Here is a 23,081-nt window from a genome sequence, read left to right as displayed (position 1 = left end):
AATATCATAATTAGGAACTAATGGAGAATATGAGACAAAAGCCAAGGGATGGACATCGTCATTTCCCCATAGTCTTGCTTATGAGACAGGTTATAATATATACTTAATTTCTTACCAGATTGTATTATAGATATTAGGTATGGAATCCATACATGAACACAAATATTATACTTGTTTTATGTTTGGCTGAAACAGTCCTTCTCTACCCTGTAAAACAGGAAAGTTTTCCTGTAACTTCTGTGCAACATCTTATAAAGCCCTTGTGTGCTTCATCTCCAGAACCCTTGTGATTATCCTTAAATCATCCAAAGCATTTTCTCCCTGTGTTTAGTAATGGATTGCCTATGGATGAGAATAGGAGTTTGTGTTTACACATATGTGTGGGAGGCAGTTGGGGGTGAGAGCAAAAAGCATCCTTGGTGTTGCCTTTTTTCCTGCCATTGTAATTTATCATGTCAGTTGAGTACAAATGATTAGCATTAAGTCCCACCAAAACATCCCCAATCTAATGGATAGATTTCAAATATCATGCTAAACCCAGAATGACACAAGGGTAGAAAGCTAAGGTTGGAGCCAGTGAAGAATTGGGAAAGAATACTACTTCCAGCCCTTGCTAAAGAGTGACTACTAGAAAGGTACTGAAAATTTTTGAACCGGGCTCCTTATCTATTAAATGAGAATAATAGACCACTAGTCTCGTAAAAGGTCATTGTAAGAAGCAAAAGAGATAACAAATTATTCTTTAAAAGTAGTGGTTAGGGTAGAGATCAGAGGATGCGCTACTGAGTTAGTGATGTCTACCCTATTATTCAAGTGATATGTCAAATAGTCATTTATTCTAAGCTTTTCTTGGAGAGCCCTATGATTTTCTGTTCTCTGTAATTCAATGTGAAGAACCTTTCACAACCACAGGACCAATTTGGGACTATTTGGCATTTAAAAGGTCTTAATGCTGGAGGAGAGGGTTGTCAGATTTGTCTTTGTCCAATTTTAGCGTCACTAAATCAAAACAAAAAAACAAAAAAACAAAAAAAAAAAAAAAAAAAGGTTTGATGTTCTTAAGATAACCAAGAACCCAGGAAGCTAGCTACTCAATGCTACAGAGAAGATCTTAGAATATCTAGGATAGGGTTAAGGACTATACTTGTGATTTTACAAGTATAGAAAATTTCCAGCTATATGGTATAACTATACCAAAGTAGGTGGACAGCTTCTCTGCAGCCACACAGCCACACACACACACACACACACACACACACACACACAAGAGTTCCTGCTCAGTACATTGTAAAGATTATTACTTGTCCAGTATCAAAAAGTCAGTATCATTCAGAAGTGGAAACCTAAGCCTTCCCAGCCCTGATCCCAGTTCTCTATTCACCACACTTTGTTGCCTTCTCAGCATACCTAAAACATCAATTAAACCTAGGTCCTTGTTGTCTTAAATTCTCTATATACTTGTAGAAGATTCCTTTGTCTCAGCAGAAGCAGCAAAGTGCGGCTAAATGTTTCCATATGTTATTTATATTTGTTATACATAATATTTTATTTGTTCTTTCCCAAATGTATAGCACCTATCAACCCAGTGTTTATGGCCTTTTCTGGATCCTCATTGTTAGATTGCCTCCCACTGGAATCTTCTGGTCTCAGTTGCTGTTCTCACTTTTTCATTCAAGCAAAACATCTGATGAGTGTATAAAGTACAACTTGCCCCATTATTTCACTATCTTGTGACCAACACATAGTAGGAAGAAAATGTTAAAATATTACTTTACTTTGTTTTTATTAAAGCAAGTTTAAATAGCATTTTTGTACAATTTTTAAAAATCTGACAATCTCTTAATGAGGTTTGTTATCAACTTTACCTTCAAGGTAGTTAATTTATTAAGTAGTAGATTCCAATATTCAGACACTTCTGATCTTACAGAAGATTGCATAATTTTTATCATACATAGGAACATTCTAAGTATTCAGACTACAGGACCCTTATGCCTTATGTGGAAATATCATAAAGCATTTCTATTGTTGAATAATATCAGGTCCTGATGGTTTCTCAGCTTGAAATAAAACAATTCTACAAAAGACAGAAGAAGCCTGAACACATTCTTTAGGCTAGCCTCAAAAACACATTGGGTTTCCTGGTATGACTATGAAGTGCCTAGGATAGATATGTTGGAGAGATGTAAAAACATTAGTGCAGATCCAAAAAGATATTTTTATATAAAAGACAAGATAACAATTGGCTGTCTCATTTTATTTGAGCTAAGTATCACAGCATAGATCCCTTGGATCCCTCTGCTAAAGATTTTATTAGTGAAGGTCCTGAATTTACATGACTAACATAGGAGTTCAAAGGATAGGGAAGGTGGAAGAGGTAGGGGTCACAAGCATATTTCCCTAAAATAAATAAATCTAAATACTTTCCCCTATATACTAAAAATGGATAAGTTCTAAGATGGGGAAGATTAAAAATGTAATTAACAACCTTAGTTATTTACAGACAATATAAAAACTGCACAAGCCAATTAGTATAAAATCTTTTGTTCTTAAATTTAAAAACTTCCTAATATGGCTCAAGAGCTCAATTCAACATGCCAATTCCAGCTATTTTTCCTTTACTAAAAAGAACTGTGTTTTCTTCTAAGTATCGTTTCCAATATACAAGACAATTAGGATAGACCCTTCTATGTTATTTTAAAAAAGGAATATTACAGACAGCTTAGAAAGAAACAGCCATAACTTATTCTTTGGTATGACCAAAAGTTACCAAATATTGACATTTCAAGTGATGAGAAATTTGCCAAACAGAAACTAAATTCTGGCAAAATAGAGTTTTAAAAGGGAACATCTCCACCCACAATTTTGTAGTGCAAGCTTTCATATTTAATTTTGGAAATAATTTTATTTATAAACAGAAAATTCCAACTCTAGTAGTATGTCATTTATTCTGATTCTTCTCTTTTATTACCACTAGAGTCTTTTTGCATATTTACAATAAATCATTTCAGTTTTCTCCAAGGTTGTCTAAATTTCTATTCAAGGAAGAAATTCATTCAAAACTACACACACCTTCTAAAAATTAGGCTGAAGGCTGTATGAGTAGGTGGCTGCATAGCAGCAGACACCAAGTTTTAGTGGTGCCATTTTCACACACTTTTGTCACTTTTACAAAAAAGAAAAAAAAAAATCTTTTTTTTTTCCCCCCAGAAAAAAGTACCTGAACTAATGACTCCAGCTCTCTACCAGCTTTTCTGTATTAACCATGGCATGCTTAAATCCAAAAGCACGCATGCATCTATATTCACATGGTTTGTTTGGTTCTTGAATTAGCAATGCCGCCACCTCTCAACAGTTGTGGACTTTTCCTGCTTATGGAACTCACTAAACTGGATAAATATACTTCAAAAGCAACAACCATATTATGTCCCAGAAGCTTTCTGTTTACCTAGGTTTACCTCTTTGCTCCTACACTTTCTCACTAATTAAAAGAAAAAGACTCCCCAAAAGCACATAGACCTTTACGTGCCCAGCACTGAGGAAAAGTGCTCCCCAGAGGGACTTTCAGAAGTTAAGCTTTTACTTGCTTTTAAGCCAGAGGGCACAGACACCATGTAAGTCCTATAGATCTTCCTCTACCATATGGAACCAGCAATGATCTGGCACTCAGCACAAACACAGAGTGTAATCAACACTCAGCAAAGTGAATGGTCTCACCCTGGGAGTACCCCTGGTACCCATACCTTATCAACGTGCCTATTACATGGAACACGAAGGTGGAAAGCATATTTGTCCTCGAAGCCTAACTCTCTTCCCTTAAAGAACTTCTACACTGTGCTGATAGAACCTTACTATCTGCCTTATCCATTGCATCTAAATGGTTAGGAGCCTGGGCCTCCTCGGAGCCCTGCTCTTCAGAATAGGGAAGTTCACTTGTGTCCATTGGGTTCCCAGTAAATCCATCCATTTCCTTCTCCCTCCCAACTCCTGAAGTCCGATGGATTCTGTTCTCCGTGGGCTCCATTGTTTCTCCTTCCCCTTCAGAAATGACAGTCATAGGGCTGCTCTGAATCCGGTTCCTCATGCTGTACCTGCTGCTTGCTGCAGAAGGTGGCGTCCGGCTCCGGCCATACCTTGTGCCAGAGAAGGACAGACTCCTCGGCATCAGGCCTTCGTTCTTGGCCCACTCTTCCTGGGCCCTCCTGTTCTTATTTGGAGAACAGCTTGAGGGGCTGTCAGGGGTGTCTGATGAGGACTCTGACCTGGATCTGTGAAACCTTGGGTCGGTATTTTTCAGCATCTCCGCTGCTGACATTCGAGAGCTGGCATCTGTCCGGCTCCCCTTTTTCAGCAACAGAGCTTTGAAGTTGTCACTGCTAGTGCTACTCTTACGAATGCTTCTCTGTATTGATCCCACTTGTTTAAGGGAAGCCAGGCTGGGGGCTGCACCAGTGGGTGTCACGGGGGGTGATGGAGAATGGTTTCGGGAATGATCATCGTCAGAATCCTTCCGGCCAAGGACTTTCCGTTTAGATCTGAAATGTAAGAACAAATGTATTAAAATAAGTTATTCTACTTGGGTTCACAAGGTAGCAATCAATAACAAGACATTCTCAGTCACTGAAGACTCAAACTGTCATCTGAGGTTTTTTTTGATAACAATAATAATAGCAGATATATAGGTGAATAAGTATGCATATATATGTAATGGTTTCATGGTTACAAAGTGTCTTATATATACAAGACTTTTGGGTCACCCTGTATTATCTCAATTGATCCTTACCACAAACCTGTGAGGTAAGTGATAAATATTACTATCCCTTTCTTACAGATGAGAACATTATGACTGAATGAGATTAAGTTGGTTTGGTCAAGCTAACAAAGCTAATAAATGGCAGTGTTAGGATTCAAACATTAACTTAAATCTCACTTTTTTTTAATACTAAAAAATTTCTTATTCAAATTACATATAACTGAGCCTCATGCTAATATAATGCAAATCATCTCATCTTTCCTCCTCCAATTCTTTTCCATTTTGGTTTCCAGGCAAGACCAGGACAGGAAGCCAGTTCTTAGGATTACAGATGTGAAATTACTGGACCATACCAGAATTCAGCACCTAATCTAAAAGTTCCTAACTACTCTGGAGTTCTGGCTTAGGGGATTAGTTTTAGTAACATGTTTACTGTGTAAATCAAGAACTGTTGTAATGTAATAGTTAAACACAAGGTTGAAATACAACATCAGGCAGGAAACTTAAATAGATGATCAGGAAAGTCCTTTCCACCCTAAAATTCCAATAACTAAGGAGAACAGACACAATGCTCTTCTACTGCTGCATGCTCTGTGGAACAGAAGAAGGTGGTGTGAGGAGGGTGCAAAAATTATTGATGGCTACCAAGCAAGTATTTGGTGCTTATATAATATCGTCTCTACATTCTTATAAACCAAAGAGCTGGAAAATGGGGAGAGGAAAAGTATTCCAGTAATATCTAAAGTAAAATAACACTGAAAATCTTCAAAAAACTCTGATTAATGTCACTGGTCTGATTTAAGAGGACTGATGATGAAGTGTATTTCCTACCTCTTAGTAGACTAGTGATAAACTACAGATATATAATGAGACATGCATTTTCCAACATTTTTCTGATTACATAAAGTGTTGAATGGTTCTGCTTAATTATACTTATTTGTTAGAAGGGAAGGTTTTATTGGAGGAGAGAGATTTAGTCATTGGGAAAAAAAGAGCTTTGATAAAACATTTTTAAAAGTGGCTTAATCAGGGAAGAAGCAATGATTCAATTAAAAAACTGGTTGAATAGTGGCCAAAAATGGGAGCATCACCAAGAATGGACTGACATTAGGAACTGCAGAACCTGACACTAAGGTTCATTTAATTGTGCTGAACAAGGCATTGATATGGGGGAAATAGCGTTAAACTTGGTCCAAAGCTATTAATAGTCTACAAGGTGGTCCAAAAACTATTCCTGAATCCTGAACCAAGCTTAAGACCAACCCCAACCCAGATCAATGTCTTATTTAGGACAATTAGCCTAGGATACATGAGTTTGGGAGAGAGGAGGGGAGCAAGGCAATCAGGGTTAAGTGACTTGCTGAGGGTCATATGACTAATAAATGTCAAGTGTCCGGGCTTGGATTTGAACTCAGGTCATCCTTACTCCATCCAGGGCATGACCTAGCTGCCCTGAATTTGTTTTTAATAAATATTTTGTAACTATATTTCAATCATGATTAGCATCTTTTGCAATTCTATGGATTTTACCTTCTGCACATTATTCTAAGAAAAAGCCTAAGGCTTTATTAGACTGTGCTAATGACACACAGATCAATTTTAAGAACCCTTGTTGGAGATCATTAAGATGATAGGGCAACATCGTTTCATGAATTTAATGACTATACTATCTAATGACACATTCCTTCCTCACTGTCTCCTCAAAGTGGCATTGTCTTTTCTATAAAACAATGTTAAGTGGATATGCAGACTTAAATTAACTGGAAAATCATGGATCTCACTTTCTAGAGGCTTTTTCTCTCCAACAAGTATCCAGCAAAATCTAATCTGTTATTTGATAAATGTTATTTATATGCCTAATGAATATATGTATTTCAAATAATATTTCGCTATTTTTCTCACAGAGAACTGTTTTAAGAAATATAATATTTCAAATTTTTTTTATTCAAACAGTTTTAAAAACACAAATAATTTCAATGGGGTTTCTCTAGTTACAACATTTCATTGTTAGCAGGAGTGATGGTTTCATATTCCTTAAAATTGTTCAGTCAATTAATAGTCAGCAAGACTGAATTCTCTGCTCAGATTACATAATGCTCTAAAATAAAGCACAGCTAGATCTACTACTTTTGGTTTTTGTTTTTAAATCATTGATTTAGATTAATGGGATAGTTGGAAACCACTGAAATTGAGATCAGAGATTTGGATTTGAGTCTTGACCAGCATGAATTAACAACTTCTGTTAATTCTGTTTCTTTAACTATAAAATGGATATACAAAAGTGACTTCTCATAGTTCTGAAGAAAGTGTTTTATAAATTGTAAAGCCTGACATAAATGTGTGCTAAAAGGAATCAGGATTTCCTAATATAATAATTTACTTATAACAGCAGAGATTGCTTACTGCCTAGACATTAATATTGCATCATTTTTTAGAGACTAAAAACATAATGCATTAATGGAATAGCCAATGCCTAACCATTCAAACTCAACAAAAAGATTAATACCAAAATGGCTTTTAAAATCTACTTAAATAGCTAATATTGGCTTAGAAATTATTTGTTTCAATAATTGTGAAGAACTTCACACTTCCTTGGGTGCCCTATTTTCCATCTGGCTTTAAAATCTAAACTTGGTTGATAGGCATTATAAAATTCTTCTTTGAAATCTGTGTACTCAGAGAATCAATCTTTCCTTCTCTTTCTTTTTCCTCCTCCTTCCTTCCTTCCTTCTTTTCCTACTTTCCTTCTTTCCCCCCTTTCCTTTCTTCCTTCCAATATAAAATTTGGATTCTGTTTTTAAAGTATCAACTATTATATTCATATCATTTAGATGAATTCTAATTGTTCCTGCTGATAAATTACAGCATGGCTATGCTACTCTTGAAGCTAACAATACCCATATTTGATTTTTTAATCACAAACTACACTAAGGATATATTTGGTCTTTTACTTAGGTATCTATAACATTTGTACAATGTTAACAAATGCTTAATCTTGTTTTCACATCTTCACATGCAAATGAATCATTAGGAAGAGAAACATTTTATTTTGGTGCTTACTTAAGGCCAAGAAAACAAATGAGAAGAATACAGATTCAGAACTAGAACAGATTTTGTAAAGCATCTAGTTCAACTTTCTCACTTCAGAGATGAGCAAACTGAGATCCAGGGTGATAAAGTTATTTGTCTGAGATCATATTGGTAGCAAGAGATAGAGCTGGAATTTTAACTTGGTCCACAGCAGCAAAACATGCCAGAGACTTATGTCATCTTTTTAGGAAAAGTGCACAATTAAAATTACTTTAAAGGTCAGAAAAAATCCAAATTAAGTAGTAAAATTGTAGCCTTTTACTGGATTCAATGTATTTTGCTGACTTGTGAGCTGGTTATTAGTGCCACTGGTTTTAAAAGATTCAGAGTATGCTTCTTCCTAAATTTCCCAGGGTTGGAATTTGGTAACTAAAGAGAAGAGGAAATGTTAGAAGATAATTTTAATATCTAGTGGAATTTGTTGCTAATGACTGGATCTATGGGTGAAAAAGCATTACTTTGCAATTGAGAAGATCTGAGTTTGGGTTGCAATCTCTTCTCATTATTTTTAAAAACACTTTTACTCACTTGCTTTAATGTATACAGAGTATTATTTTGGTGTGCTCCAAAATGGGATGAATGTCAATTTACACACAGAAAACTGAATACATGTATTTGATAGAAGTTCCTTGTTCTAAGGCACAATAAGGCAATTGACGTGGAGTTACTAAAATACTATGATATACAGGGTCATCAGGAGGCAAGAAAAAAAATGATATATTGAGTACAATTTCAAGTCTAATATATTTACTTCAAAAAGTACAGGCAAAAGATGCAAAAATTGAAGCACTCGTTAAAAGTATCCCAAATAATTAAAAAAAAAAACAACAACTCTGAGTCCAGTAGGTGGCACTAGCAGTACATCTCAAAATACAATTTTAACATACAATGCTGTCTTTCTTTCTGTTTAAAGATAGCAGCTTTTTTTTTTTTTTTTGGATACTTGAAATTTATCTGAAAAAAAAAATCAATTTGACACAAAACTAAAAATAAAAAATTGAAGACAGGAAGTAAATAATATACCAAAAATACTAACTTCATTCAAACCACAGGATATCAAGACACTCATTCCACATCTCATCCTTGACCGGATTATGAGAATTTATAATCCAGCTCTTGTCATATATTTTGTCATATGACTGACAATTGTTGTTACTTGCCAGTGTATGTCATGCTTGCCAGGAGGCATGTGTTGAATCTCTGTCCCAAACTGCACCATAAAAGCAGCAGAGAGTAAAGGAGTTGGAGGGAAAGAAGGAAATGGAAATAGAGACACAGACAAAACCAACAGTGAAGTTAGTTAGGCAAAGAATCACAAAACATACTGAAGAGAGAACCTCAAAAAACAATTTTAGAACATAGAATTTAAAGATAATTTAGATTACCAAGAGAAACTTTGCTTTTTGGATCACAAGAAATATAACATAATTGTATTATCTTGATTACCAGTAACGGAGATATTAGTCAGAAATCTAAGCAAGATTCATGGATTTTAATTTTTTCTAATATAGATTGAAACATTTAGAGAGACTAAAGTGGAAGTTATCATAAGCACTTAAAAAGAAATCAATTTTTATGTACCTGTGGATAGCTGCAAAAAGATCTTCTGTGGTCCTGGGTCTACTTGGAGTTGTTACCTCATCACTCCCATCTTCCTTAAGGTTACTGCATGCTCCAGGGGAAGTACATACCATCTCAGCCTCACATACCCCAACTGCAGAAGATAAAGAATGCCCATATTTAACATAGGAATGATTTAGAATTTCATTCTATTAATTTAGAAAATTATTGCTACTCAAAAAATGCAAAAGCGAATGGAGTATATATAGGCACCGTGATTTATAGCATGATTTTCACTAAGAACAGAGGGAAAATGGTTAGGAGGGCCAACTGAGAGGGTATGACAGACATTAATAATTCCCATGCTCTTTTCTGTTGAATGATATAAAACTCCAATGCCTCATTTAAATTTTTTAAAAAATTCTTATAATTATCACTTAGCTACCAGCACAAAAATGCTCCACACAGCCAGCTATTCCCTACTTAATTGCTTTGACTGAGGTTGTTTTTAATCAAATTAAAAAAAAAAATTAGAAGCCTCTACAAGATATTGTAGAAACTCTAGGCAACACTTTAGTGCATATTTCAATCCAATCTTATGCCCCTTAGTCCTAGGTCTAAAAGTCTCAAACTCGATTGAGTTTAACTACACATTAGCAAAGAAAAGGACAAAGAGAACAAGACTTACTATTTCCATCCTCTAGAGAAGGGGGATTGCCCAAGTTACCATCAGTGTCTTCCCTGCTCTCTGTCTTGCTGCCTTCATCTGAAATGCTTGGCTCCTCCTGCTTGGGAGCTCCTTGAGTTGGTGATGCATCAGGCTGTACCATATAGACATCCACTTGCACTTCTGCAAGGAAGGTGGATCCTGCAGCTCCTCCCTCTGGCACCAAGCTTTCCAAGTCTGCCTCGGCAGAACCAGGTCCTGCTGCAAACCCCGCTTTTGCCTCTCTGCCATTCACATCAACCACCTCTCCCCTGGTTGAGCTGCTGACACTTTCATTCACTTTGGTTGTTTTCTCTGCTGTGAAATCTACGTGCGGAGGTGGCACGACAAGGAACAGTTTGGGTTTCTTTGAAATAGGAGGTGGTTTCCTGCTGGGTGAGGAGCCATGTGTCTTTTTTGGAGAGCTGGGCTGCTCCTGGTGCAAGGCAGTCCTGAGGCTGGGAGATTCCAAATCCTGCCCAGAAGTGTGCACTCCTTCCTCAGGATTTGTTCCTAAAAAGGATACTTCCGAGCATGGTACAGGATGCACTGCATCTCCCTGCCTTTGAAGGGAGGAAAGCTCAGCTTCCCTGCTATGATGACCCAAACACAAGTCCTTTGCAGGAGATGAAAGAGTATTTTTAACAGGGACATCCTGGGCTTTGCTGCTGTCCATTCCATTGAGGCTCTCTCTGTGTTTCAAGGCAGAAGGTGGTTTTAATGGACCCTGGGGAACCACAGTATTATTTTCCTGAGATTCTGTTTCAGAAGCTGGTTTGCCTGGCTGCACTCCTGATGTTCCTGGGGGCTTTTTTACAGGCCTCAACCGTACCATCTGTAATGCTTTAGTGGTTATTAGGGGCATTGGTGGTTTAGTGGCTTCTTCCTGGTTGAGAGGCTGTTTTAATACAGCACAAGAAGAATCCTGCTGGCTACACTTTTTAAAAGAAGGCCAAGCTTCTTTCATCAACTTGGGGTCAAGAGGTGGAGCAGGTGGAGGAACTGATGAGGGAAAAAGAGATGAAGGAGGTGGTGGCAAGAAAGCAGCTGAATCTGGCGTACTGAAGGATGTGGGGGGAAGAGGAAAGCACGTATCAGTTGGAAGGAAGGAAGAAGCAAGAATTTCTGGTGGTGGAGGAGGGAAAATGGGGGAGTGTTGCACGGTGGATGGCTCCAAAACATCTGCCAAAGGAGGAGGAGGAGGAGGAGGAAGAGGGGAATGATCAAGAGTATGTAGAGGTGCTGGAGAAAGAGAAGGAATGGCTGAATCTAACTTCTTCATATTCACACTACCTTCAGTTGAAGTATTAGAAGAAAGGGAAGTTGAAGATGAAGAGATAGATACTGAAGAGATCAGAGAGGATTTTCTTTCAGGCACTTTGGGCTTCAACTTTGATTTTCCGTTTCCTGGTGAGATGGATTTTAAAAACACAGGCACTGGGGTAAGCGCTGTAGGGGTATTCGACTGACTAGAATAACCACTAGATGGGGAAGTGACCCTGTGAGACTTCTCTGGGGAAGTGTTCTTTGGTTTGGCCAGTCCACTAGACCCCTGTGGAATAGGTGCCCTGGACCCATCCTGGAGGTGGCTGGTGGAAAAATCACACAAAGGGGCCACAGCACTAGGTGGACACATTCCTCCAGATTTCCCCTGATCTTCCTGTATGCCAGTGTAGTCAATATAATAACCCCAAGGATCACCATACTCCGACTTGACACTGCTTGTGTCGCTCTGGGATGGCGTGACTGTACAAAGAGAGTACACGTTTGGGGCTGTGGCAGACACCATACTGCTGCTTGTGCTGACTGTGCTCTGGCTACGGGAACGGAGGAGCCATGGGTCCTCGTAATCACTACAGGGGCTCTGGGAAGGGGAACTGCTATCTTTACGCTGCAGATTTAATTGCAAGGAATGCTGGAGGGTAGCAATCAGAGTCTCATTGAGCACCTGCCCATTGGGCTGGGTTTTTTTCTTAGGGGACCTTCGAAGAGAATCTGTTCTGAAAGGTGGAAGTGGAGGTTTCTTTGCTTTCTTTAAGGAAATGTTTCGTGGCAGAGATTTATCACAGTATTGTGACTGGTCACCTTGGTTTTTCTGGGCTTTCCCATCAAAAACATTAATCACACTGTGCCTGGGGTTCCCAAAGCCATCACTGCTATTGCACGGTTTTCCTGATTTAAGTACAGAGTCCATATGCATGGAAGTGTAGAAGCCATCATGGTCGGAGCGAACTGCATTTGCATCCTCTTTGACTGAGGTCTGGTCTAAACTATTGCTGCTCCTGTTACTAGTGGGAGTAGAGTAGCCAGGAGTAATACAAAGTGGCTTGTGTGGGGATGCCCTCTCATTACCTAAGGTTTTATATTCCCAGGCCTCTGTGCTACCATGTGCTCTATCACCTGAGTAACTAGACTCACTCTTGCCATCACTATCCTGGGAATGACTTAGAAAATTCAGATTGCTTCTGCAGTTATAGGCAACATTTCGGGACCCATTCTCCTTGCTTCCTGGAGTGTTCAGAGAGACATCTGAGCCACAGAGGGATGCCATCATGACCACATTGCTGGTCTGTGAATGTCGGGTAGAGCTACTCTCACTCCAGTTACCACTGGAAGACTGATGATCATCTTTTATGGCACTGGTGGTGGCAAGATTGTCTCTGGACTTCATTGTCTTTGCATAAGATAATGAGCTGGTGATTTTGCTGTCCAATTGTCCAGTATTCTGGACTGTGTGAATAGCAATAACCTCTGATGATGAAGAAATTGTGGCATTTGCTATGAGGCTGGTAGAGTAAGTTGCATGAGGAGAAACAACACAAGCTGGGCTTGTTTTTTCACTTTCATAATGCCTCAACTCTTCAGATTTGGGCCTCGATAATGTCCCAGGCCTTGGGATACATCTAATTTGCTCAAGGTTCTCATCAACTTGCAACTTACCCATCTGGTAAGAAAGAATATTAGCCAAGTCTTCTGCAGGGTTAACAAGACCCTGTGGTGATTCTAGTGGATGATGGGATACCCTTGTTCCAGGGCGAGGAAGACTATGGAAACCTCCATCACTGTAGAGGCGTGAAGGAAACACAACTCCTGCAGAATCACTCATCACTGACATGTTCCCTGATGAGATGGAGAATTGGCTCATCTGGGCAGCAATACCTTGGCCTTTTTGGGCCCTTATTCTTCTCATTGAAGGAGGCACAACTTTCACTTCATCAGTCTGACAACTGGAGTCCCTGGTTTCAGAACGCTGAATGACAGACCGATAGTTGTCAAGCCTTCCTAAAGTGGAGTAGTGGTCTGGGACATACATCGAGTGACCACGGAAGTCATTCTGGCTAGTGCCAGTAGCTGGAGATAAAGCAGAAAAGCAATTACTACTTGAAAACAAAATTACAATTGGATTTATCACCTTTTCCTTAATATACATACAATATAAAAACCATTTGCCCAGATTTTTGGGCAATTTAATCAAATATCCTCTTTTTTTTTTTTTCTCTTACCAATGACATTTAAAGCACTTCAAATATCTGTTGGCAATCACTGGAAGAAAAAGAGCGCTAGTCATGCAATTTATCTTATTTCTCTTTATTTTCAAATTCTCTGATGATAGGTTAAGCACTATGTACAAATCTCAGAAACCAAAGTCCTTTAAATTCTATAAAGATAGTAAATATCCCACAGATGACTTAAAAAACCTAAACCAAAAAAACCTTACATGTATTTCTAAACCTCCAGGATAAGGAGAATTAGTTTGCTCTCCTGATTATAGATAGGGTCGCTTCTGGTCTGGGACCCTCATTCCCAGAAGTGGTTGAGCCATAATTGATTATTTAAGTGCCATTTGTGAAGCATATTGGCATGAATAGTGTCAGTATCATTAATATTATATATAAGAAGGCATTCCTGAGGAAGAAAAATGTGATTTACAGATCCATCTGTGTTTTAAACATTTTCTTCCCATCTTAAACCATAATCATCTGTTGGTGACATTCAAAATTTCAATAGCAATCTGTTGTGCTATGGACAGAAAGAAGTGACTTCTGGTGGGGCATAAGGAATAGGAATAGATGAAATCTTGCCAAGCAAAGTTCTAATCCAGTGAAGAATTTTCCAAATTGTCATCATTTCTTGAAACTATACATATACCATCAAAGAGAACATAAATGTATTCTACAACTAAAAACAAGAAACGAAGTGTGATGAAGGAGTAAGAATAAGGAGAACTAAATGTAAAGCTTTCCAGTTTCCCAGGAAAGACTAGCAGCTTAAAAAAATTCAGGGAGCCAGGAACTCTGCCAAAATGAAATGAAGAAGTGAAATAATACATAGCAATCACTAAGATAAAATAAATAAGGGAAAAAACTCATCACAATAAGAAATAAATATCCCTTTCCATCTTGTATTACTGTCTGAGCAAGACTGATAAAATTGGTACTAACAATAATCACTCTCTTGTATGATGCCAGTTCAAATGACATAGTATTATCTATGATTTAATCACTCATCTATATTTCATCTCTGATTTGGAATAGCTACAAATTCTCTTCTATTATCACCTCTGCTCCATTTACTGCTGTTATTGGGGTGTCCCCATCTTGGGTTCAAAATTCTAAAAATATTCTTAGCCATAGAAAGGTTATATCAATATATCAACAGGAAGTTTGTATTGACAGCACACTAGGTATTACATGGAAAAAACTGCTTCTCACAGTACCAACACAATGTGTTTTACTTCTTTTCTTCTATCAAGATACTGCGGAAAGTTTTTCTTTAGTCCTATCCAGAAGAAAAAGAACATTCATATATCCCAAATCTTTTTAAATTGTGGGTTGTCACCTCTATATAGTCATGTAACTGAATGTGGGGGATCACAAAATTTTAACTTATTATCAGTAAATATTTTTATTTGTATACCTATTTTATATGGCTTTTAAAAATATATAATTGTGTATATATATATACACACACACACAAAAAAAATAGTACGTGTGTGTGTGTGTGTATTTTTTATGTTGTGAAGTTGTGTAAAAATTTCTCAGGCCAAAAAAAATCATAAGTGGAAAAAAATTAAGAAATCTTGACTGAAATATGTTTGAAATGGAAGAAAAATGGAATTCATTGTTAGGAAGAAGGAATAAAAGGTAAAGGAATCATCGGAAAATCATGGTAATAATGCATTAAAAACTACACAGGTTTAATTAGTCATCCTAATATAGTACTCCATTTGGGGTAGATGTTTTTCTGCCAGCATTTTAGATATCTTTGAATCATCAACAGCAAATTGTACATTTGCCTTTAAAGGTATTTAGAAGTAGGATAGTAACTATTTACAAAGGGAAAAAAAGAGATATCTTGCACTGTTTAGTTTTTCAAAATGGTAGTAAAATCAATTAAAATTTTATATAACCAAAACCACACTTGTGATATGATGGTGCCTGGATTAATTATTTTGTATTTCCATAAATATATTATATTCATCTGAGTATCAAAAAAAAAAAAATAGGGTATTCTTTAGTGCCCTGTTTCTATTTGAATTTGACACTGCTGACAAAGAGCACCCAGGGGTTAAGTGATTTTCTAGGATCACAAGCTCAGCAGGTGCCAGAAGTAGGACTGGAATCCAGATTTTCTAGCTTTGAGGCCAGGTTTTTCTCCTCTATAACAAACTCCTTTTTTAATATTGAAAAAGAAAATTGTATTTTATTTTTAATCCCTTAATCACCTAACACTTGGAAAATAACTGATACTACATTAAAGAGGTAAAATCTTGATTGGAATAAGCAAGATTTATCTGAAATTTAATATGGTTTTAAAGATGCTAAAATGTAAATCAGACATCTTTCCCTCCTTTCTTGTTTAATCTTTTAGAAAAACAGGTTTTTGATTCACAAATAACATGACATCATCAGTAGCTATTCTAGGTTGTGATTTGTGGGGAAAAATAGTAATTATGATTTTTTAAAAGTATGATGCATCTTCAAAAGTTTATTTACATGCTTTACAACCTATTGTATACATACTCAAATATATATGTATATATTACACTTTCTATTCCATCATATGAGAAATTAAGGTTTTGATTCAGATTCAAAAAACTCAAATCTGTCAGCATCTGAAGAGATATTTTTAGAAGGCACATCACTCAGATTATTGGTTTGGAAGCACCAAAATAAAGTATTTTTTTTTTATTGACTGTCAAGGGAAATATGAACAAAAATATTTTTGATAATGAAAAGCCACAAAATGTGGCATTTAGGTGCCTACTGTGTAAACTATTAAAGAAAAAAAAATAGTCAAATCCAAGGAATAGGAAATCTTTTGATTATCTTAGGCATTCCTAAATTTTGATCTGCTAGAAAAAGAAAATTATAGATACATATTACCAAACTCCTACTGTCAAACTCTCTAGTTAGCTTATTTATCCCAGGATAGAAACTATATAGAGCAGATGTCTCTTCTATAAGAAATGAATAAGATTTTAATCTTAGTTGGCCTCTGGCTGTGATAATGTTTCTTCAGCTACAGTTCAAGTGTAAAGTTCAATATTCTTGAGCATGACAATCCCCACTCCTCCCAGCAGCTGTTCAAAGAATCTCCGAATTGTGGATGGAACGTTAAATGCTATCTAATCCAACACATACATGACAAGAATCTCCTCTGTAATTTACCCAATAAGTAGCTATCCAGCTTGTGCTTGAAGACATCTAGCCAGGAAAGGGGGACATGTTACTTGCTGAGACAGCCCATTCTAATTATTACAAAGGTTTTGTCTCCCTTATAGCAACCCTAAATTTGCTACTTTGTAATTTTCATCCATTACTCTTAATACATTAAACTTGGTACATACCATTCAATCCTATGGAGAGTCTGGGCACCTAGATGCCATTTGTTCTTTATAAGGGCACAAAATAATTACTGGAATGTGGGATGCACTGTGAACCAACAATATCATTCCAACACAGTGGCTCCATAGAATAAAACAAAGAACTGAGCAATGGTTTATATTACTTGGTTCAATGTTATGTATTCAGATATTACTGATGAACGCCATATTTCTGTTTCTAGGCTCTGCACTGCAGAAACACACATACACACACATATACATACCTATGTATGCATGTATGTACATGTGTGTGACAATACACAGGCTACTTGGTCTCAATTGAGAAGAAGAGCACTAGATTTTCAGTCTAAAGACCTGGGCTGGACTCCTAACTTCTGATTTATTTCCTGGGTGTCCTTAGAAGCAAGTCACTTAGACAATAAACTTCAGTTTCTTCAACGATAAAATGAAGGGGTTTCTACTGTATGACCTCTGAAGCACCAGGTTTTGATCTAGAATCCTATGATTTAGCATTAGGAATATGAGTAGGCAGCTCTCTATATAGTATGACTATCTGCAAGGCAGGGCTGAAATTTATTAAGTGGAGGCAATACGCAGTATGTTAGATTTGGGATAGTAGGTTATTTATAAAGTCTTCTCCAGAAATCATCTTATAAAAATTAAATGCTTCTCTGAGAGTAACAACACAATGGATTTAATCATTTGCATCCAGATTAATTTGTCAGATTATCTAATGCTTTGTAGAAAGTGAGTTCCTTAAAAACTAAGCAGATAAAATTTTGATGGGAAAGGTTACAAGTATGCCCAAGAAGGCAAACCTGGCAAGGGTGTTACAATAATATCTGCCCTAGTCAGAATAAGGTCCCTGAGGGGAAAGGGTAGAAAGCAATAAAATAAATTGCAATACGCTAAAGAAGGAGGTATAATAGGAAGAAAAGAGAAGTTAAAGATGAATATTACTCTTCACAGTTTTGTATAGAGCTTGGATACTTCAGGAACTAATCAGTAATTCTTTGAATTTGAATAATTCTACTGAGTGAGTAATTTTTATGAATTTACATTTCCCTTAAAAGGAAAGGAAACTATTTCCTAAGTATGAAGCTTATAGAAAAGATATCCACAGGGAAAAGACTTAAAAATGAGGAAAAATAGAAATATTTTGATATTCCTAGAGTCCTAAATAAATCACTTTCCCAGAAGGCATTACAAAAAATAAGATAAAAACTGATCTAACCATGAAGGAAAAAAAGTAATATCTAAACATTTTGGGAAAATGTAGATGAAAAAAAGAGGTGAAAACCTCCCACAAAGTTTTAGTATAGAGTAAAGAAGATAATGGTAGTAAAAAGTAAAATCGTAACTATCCTAAAAACAAGTTATTAAATGTTGATATATGGATGCTACTGCTGGCAAATTAGTCCATCGAGATAGTTAGTATGTAAAATATCACCATTGTTCCCTAAATTGTTTTTGAACTAAATTTTGGATATGTCTTATTGGAGACAATAATTTCAAACTCCATAACCAAATTTTCCAATTACAGTCCTTTCTCATCTGAAGATTTGAATTTTAAATTAAATGAAAGCTTAAATCCTGAATAATAATTATACCTGTGAGAATATTCAAAATCCCAGAAATATTGAGGTACTGATATATACTTCATAGAGTTTCCATGAGAAAAATGTTTTACAAATCTTTAAAGCATCAGTTAGTTACTATGCATACACACATATATACAAGCTTGTTTATTTCTGCATTCCAAGTTTAGACTTTAGAAATACTCTCTTCTGTCTACCACCTCACCCAAATTCACCAAGCTAGTAGTATTCATGGATTAAGTTTGCGTGAAAGTACCACATGTAGGAAGAACCCCAGCCCACTAAATCATAACAGGCCATCAGACTGTATTGGTTTTATGAGCATGAGTAAATGGGATTAGTTTAGTAAAAACAGGCAGTGAGGATGAAGAGCAATGAAATACAGTTCTGATGAGCCATACCTAGCTCCTTTTGTATGTTGTCTGGGATTCCTGTAATAGTCTTTCTCCTTTTGACTTTCTTCGGCCGTCTTACAACAGTGTCTGTGTAAATTAGAGACCGCCGAAGGCTGGCTTGGCGGTCGAAATTCTCCCCTAATGTAGAGTAGTGGAACAAGCAAAGCAAAGTTAATATGAAGCACGCTGACACCATGCACTTTCTTCCAGTAGCTTGTTGAAGAAATGAAAAAGGCATTAATAATGATGTTAGCTCAGTCATATGATAAGAATGTTGGCTTAAGGGGAAAAAAAGAGAAACAAAGCACACTATCACATGGAAGCTAGCTTCCTCACTTTCAATAATCATGTGCTTCCCAAAATAGCAAAACCACAAAGGAATCTCCCAACCATTTTCCAAACACAAGGCAAGGCAATAGAAAAACGTCTATCACATTTTAAGTTAGAAGAGAGTTACCATATTATATAGAAAGTAATCCCCTTGCTTTCGAATTGTTATTTAATCATTTTATATGGTTCCAATATTCTATAACTAACTTTTCCTCTTATAATCTTCCAAAATTGGAATCTCCATGAAAACAGAGACCTTTACATCCTCACACCATGCATTCTGCCTCACACATGGGAATTGTGTCCTAAATTGACAAATGAATGTTCCAATCGATAATTGGTGTAAATGTCATTTTTAATGATATCCAAAAACATCCATTGGATAATTATATAATGATAAAGGGATTGTCCCCAATGAAACCCAGTAACACTGCTGTGAAAGTTAGAGCTGAAAAAACCGATAATAGGATAGCCATTCACATTCAAACTCTAAATGCTGATGGTAAACTCATGTGACTTTTAGGGTTTAAGTTTGTGTAATTGCTATATATGCCACAAAGTCAATTTAAATGGGGCAGGATAGTGTTACTGTCTTATACATTTTTGAGCTACCAAAAACCACAATCCCATTTTTTTTTTTTAAAAAAAAAGGCAGGTTTTCTTTTTTTCAGAACAATTTTTCTTATTCATGAAATTATTTTCTTCAGAAAACTGAGTCCTAAATATAAATACTGGTTATATCCATCTACTATCATCAGTATAAAGCAGGGAAATTGTGAAAGAGTTCAAAACACTCAAAGCAAGTATGTTTTTTTAAAATAATAACAATAGTTAATATTTATATTGCACTTACTATGTCAGGCACTACGGTAAGCACGGTGTAAATATTACATTATTTGTTCTGTACAACAACCCTGGGAGGGAGATGCTATTATTTTTTTCCCATTTACAGATTGGGAAACGTGAGACAGAGGTCAAGTGACTATTTGCCCAGGGTCACACAGCTAGCAATTATCTAAAATTGGATTTGAATTTACATCATCCTGACTCCAGGTATTACTGTGTCACCTAACAGTAATTATAAAATCTGTAAAAGAGGTCCAACAGAAATGTAAAGTGCAAATGATCTCATAAAAATGGGGAACAAAATGAAATTCACAAGAAAAGCAGATTGGCTGCCTAATGTGCAATGTAGCTATTAAAGATCATTTTTTTCTAATACTTTTTGTCACTAAATTTGGTCCTAGTGGAGAAAGAAAAGATGTACAGGAAGGAAAGGCTGTTTGTTATATTGGAATATACCATAACTTAACTTTGCCTAAAGGAGTCACTACTCTGTAAAAATAACAGAAAAGCTGGGAGAGAAACAAACCATGGTTTGTTGATCCACTTCTGTAAAGTTAAAGTGTACATATATGGTAGCTAGTATTTGAATGTAACACATTGAGAGATAGTAGAATAGAATAGATGGAGAACCAGAATTTGATTGTGAAGACCTGAATTTTAGTCCTACTCCTAACATAGCACTGCTATGTGATCCTGGCCAAGTCATTTAACCTTTAAGTGTTCTAGATATTTCTCTAAAACTACATGTGGCAGAAAACCAACCTGCATGGAAAGAGAGAGATACTATTTGGGAGTTTCTAACCCAAGGAAATTAAGTTCCTGTTGCTACCTCTGTGTGTGTGTGTGTGTGTGTGTGCATGCGCAGATACGCGTGCACATGTGTTGTCCCAAAAGTCTTCATGTACTTTTAATTTATTATTAATAAATTAATTAAATTAAATTTATTTAATTTACTTAAACTATTAAAGCTATTTAGGCTACTATAGCTTAAAATTGCACAAAAGCCTTTGGGATACAGTGGACATGTAATTTTCATCACTCCATTAAGAAACAAAGTAAAGACAAACCCAAAAGCTTCAAGGAAATTATTAGAAGCAAAAACAATATAAATAATAGGGTCATCTTCTTTTACATTTTTGACTTCAGTTAATTTTCTTTGCTCTGTCCCCCATCTGAGAATGTGAGAGCTAAGGGTTCATATTAGATCTTGACCCAAAAAGGTCAGTGTTAATGAAGCAATGTGTATTTCTCATCCAGAAATAGCTCAAAATTCAACATTCTGTAAAATTTTACCTTTTGCTTTTATTTAATACTATTTTTAGGTCATTTTGTTTGTTTCTAAACTTGATTATCCATTATCACCATATATTTTCCTTCTAACTAGACAAGCTACAAGCCTGCCCATCATGAGTGCAATACTACTTTCCATAAACAATTTTTTAAAATCATTCATAGAGAAGCATACACACACATATACACACATACCCAATATTTTATTCTAGAATATATTAAGTCCCATCTGGTTTAAGACCCAAGGGATTCAATCAATTTTTAACCCTAGGTATCTAGCTTGCTATATTAATGCCCCATATCTCTTTGCCTGAAGACTTTGGTCCAGATTTGAAGTGATAAATTTATGTGATTCTGTCCCAATTAAACAGACTACAGGGTGACTGGTCCATTCAGGTAAATGAGAGCATAAAGTAATGCCCTATAAGAAGCTTCATTGGTTGGTTCCCAAGTCCTTTCATGATTTAAATTGTTTTTTAATAACTTCTACAAAAACTATCTATTTGTAAAGAAAAAAACTGCTTCTTAGGTGATGCAAATTAAAACAATTAAGGTAATATAAAAGTCCTCATAGATAAGATAAATAGAATGTCTAAGGTATATAGAAACCTTTAGTGAAATAGAATGAAAACAATTTTTTCCATTCAATTTTAGTGATATAACAAAAATCAGAAAGTCATATAATGGTCAATTTGGATAACTACATTATTTTAAAAATATTTTATATCTTTTAAAAAGTAGAGTATTCATGCAATCTTTTCAACTTTAATACTTTATTCATATCTAATATACCTATAGCTATCTTTTATGATTAGTTAACATTTTAATTGCCAAAGAGAACTCAGTCTTTAAAAAACATACTGAGCTGCTTCTCTGGCGTTTATATCACTAAGTTTAAATCACACAATAAATAATCCTTTGTTCTAAAAGATATTTTATCTATGACATTTATTATTCTCCTGATAACTTAGACTCCTAATAATGCCTAATAAAATCTTGTACTTTTTAGCAACATGCATATCAGCTTGTGATTTTATATTTTCCCTGGATCTGAATTGCATGATTACATATTGATTTTATTGTGGCTAGAATATGAAAATTAACTTCCAAGTTAAAAAAAAAAAAACACATTATGCTGTAAGATAGCTACTTATATTTATAAAAAGATAGTTCTTTGATAGCTACAAGCTATAGAAGCATCAATGGTAATAGTTATGAATAGAACAGATTAAAATGCCATGCATGCAATATGATGTGCAAATCTAAAATGAAATAAACATATGTGTAATGAAGACCACATGGAGTTTTAAATAACCAGTGTTTTGTTAGGATTTTCAAGAATTCAAATAGGGAGTGTTAAATATAATATTACCATTTCTACTAAGCAAAAAAGAAAAACGAAAACAAAAAACCAATCCTTCACCAATCAGCAAGAAAAAAAACAAAAAACAAAACACATTGCTATTAGTCATTTCCACAGTCACCAGTGTCACTATGCAGATGCCTCTGCTGGCAGTGAGCAGTGGCAGCCTCACTCATTGAAGCACGGGACTGGTGCTGGGGAAAATTGTTTTTAATTTTATGGAAAATTCATCCCTGCTTACCATTGTATTTTGTTCCAGGCTCTACACCATGGGACATGGTTTAGATATTTTAATCTATAATGACT

General features: G+C 35.9%; 1 protein-coding gene across 5 annotated transcripts in view; it reads right to left on the bottom strand.

The window, feature by feature from the left end:
* Window positions 1–326: 326 nt before the first annotated feature.
* The window catches only part of NHSL1 (NHS like 1), a 262,895-nt gene continuing 240,140 nt past the window's right edge, over window positions 327–23,081 (bottom strand). For 4 of the 5 annotated variants that reach the window (XM_031964196.1, XM_031964195.1, XM_023503238.2 and 1 more), the window contains 4 exons: window positions 18,953–19,084; window positions 10,089–13,457; window positions 9,422–9,554; window positions 327–4,532 (listed from right to left, as the gene is read on the bottom strand). In XM_031964196.1, coding sequence (XP_031820056.1) covers window positions 3,800–4,532; window positions 9,422–9,554; window positions 10,089–13,457; window positions 18,953–19,084 — 4,367 coding nt within the window. In that variant the 3' untranslated portion in view covers window positions 327–3,799. The remainder of the gene's footprint in view (window positions 4,533–9,421; window positions 9,555–10,088; window positions 13,458–18,952; window positions 19,085–23,081) is intronic. The other variant, XM_031964197.1, reaches the window with a different exon arrangement.

Source organism: Sarcophilus harrisii, chromosome 4, assembly GCF_902635505.1.
Source record: "Sarcophilus harrisii chromosome 4, mSarHar1.11, whole genome shotgun sequence".
Classification (NCBI taxonomy): Eukaryota; Metazoa; Chordata; class Mammalia; order Dasyuromorphia; family Dasyuridae; genus Sarcophilus; species Sarcophilus harrisii.
Note: the sequence above shows the minus strand (reverse complement) of the source record. Positions and strands in the feature narration are given on the sequence as shown.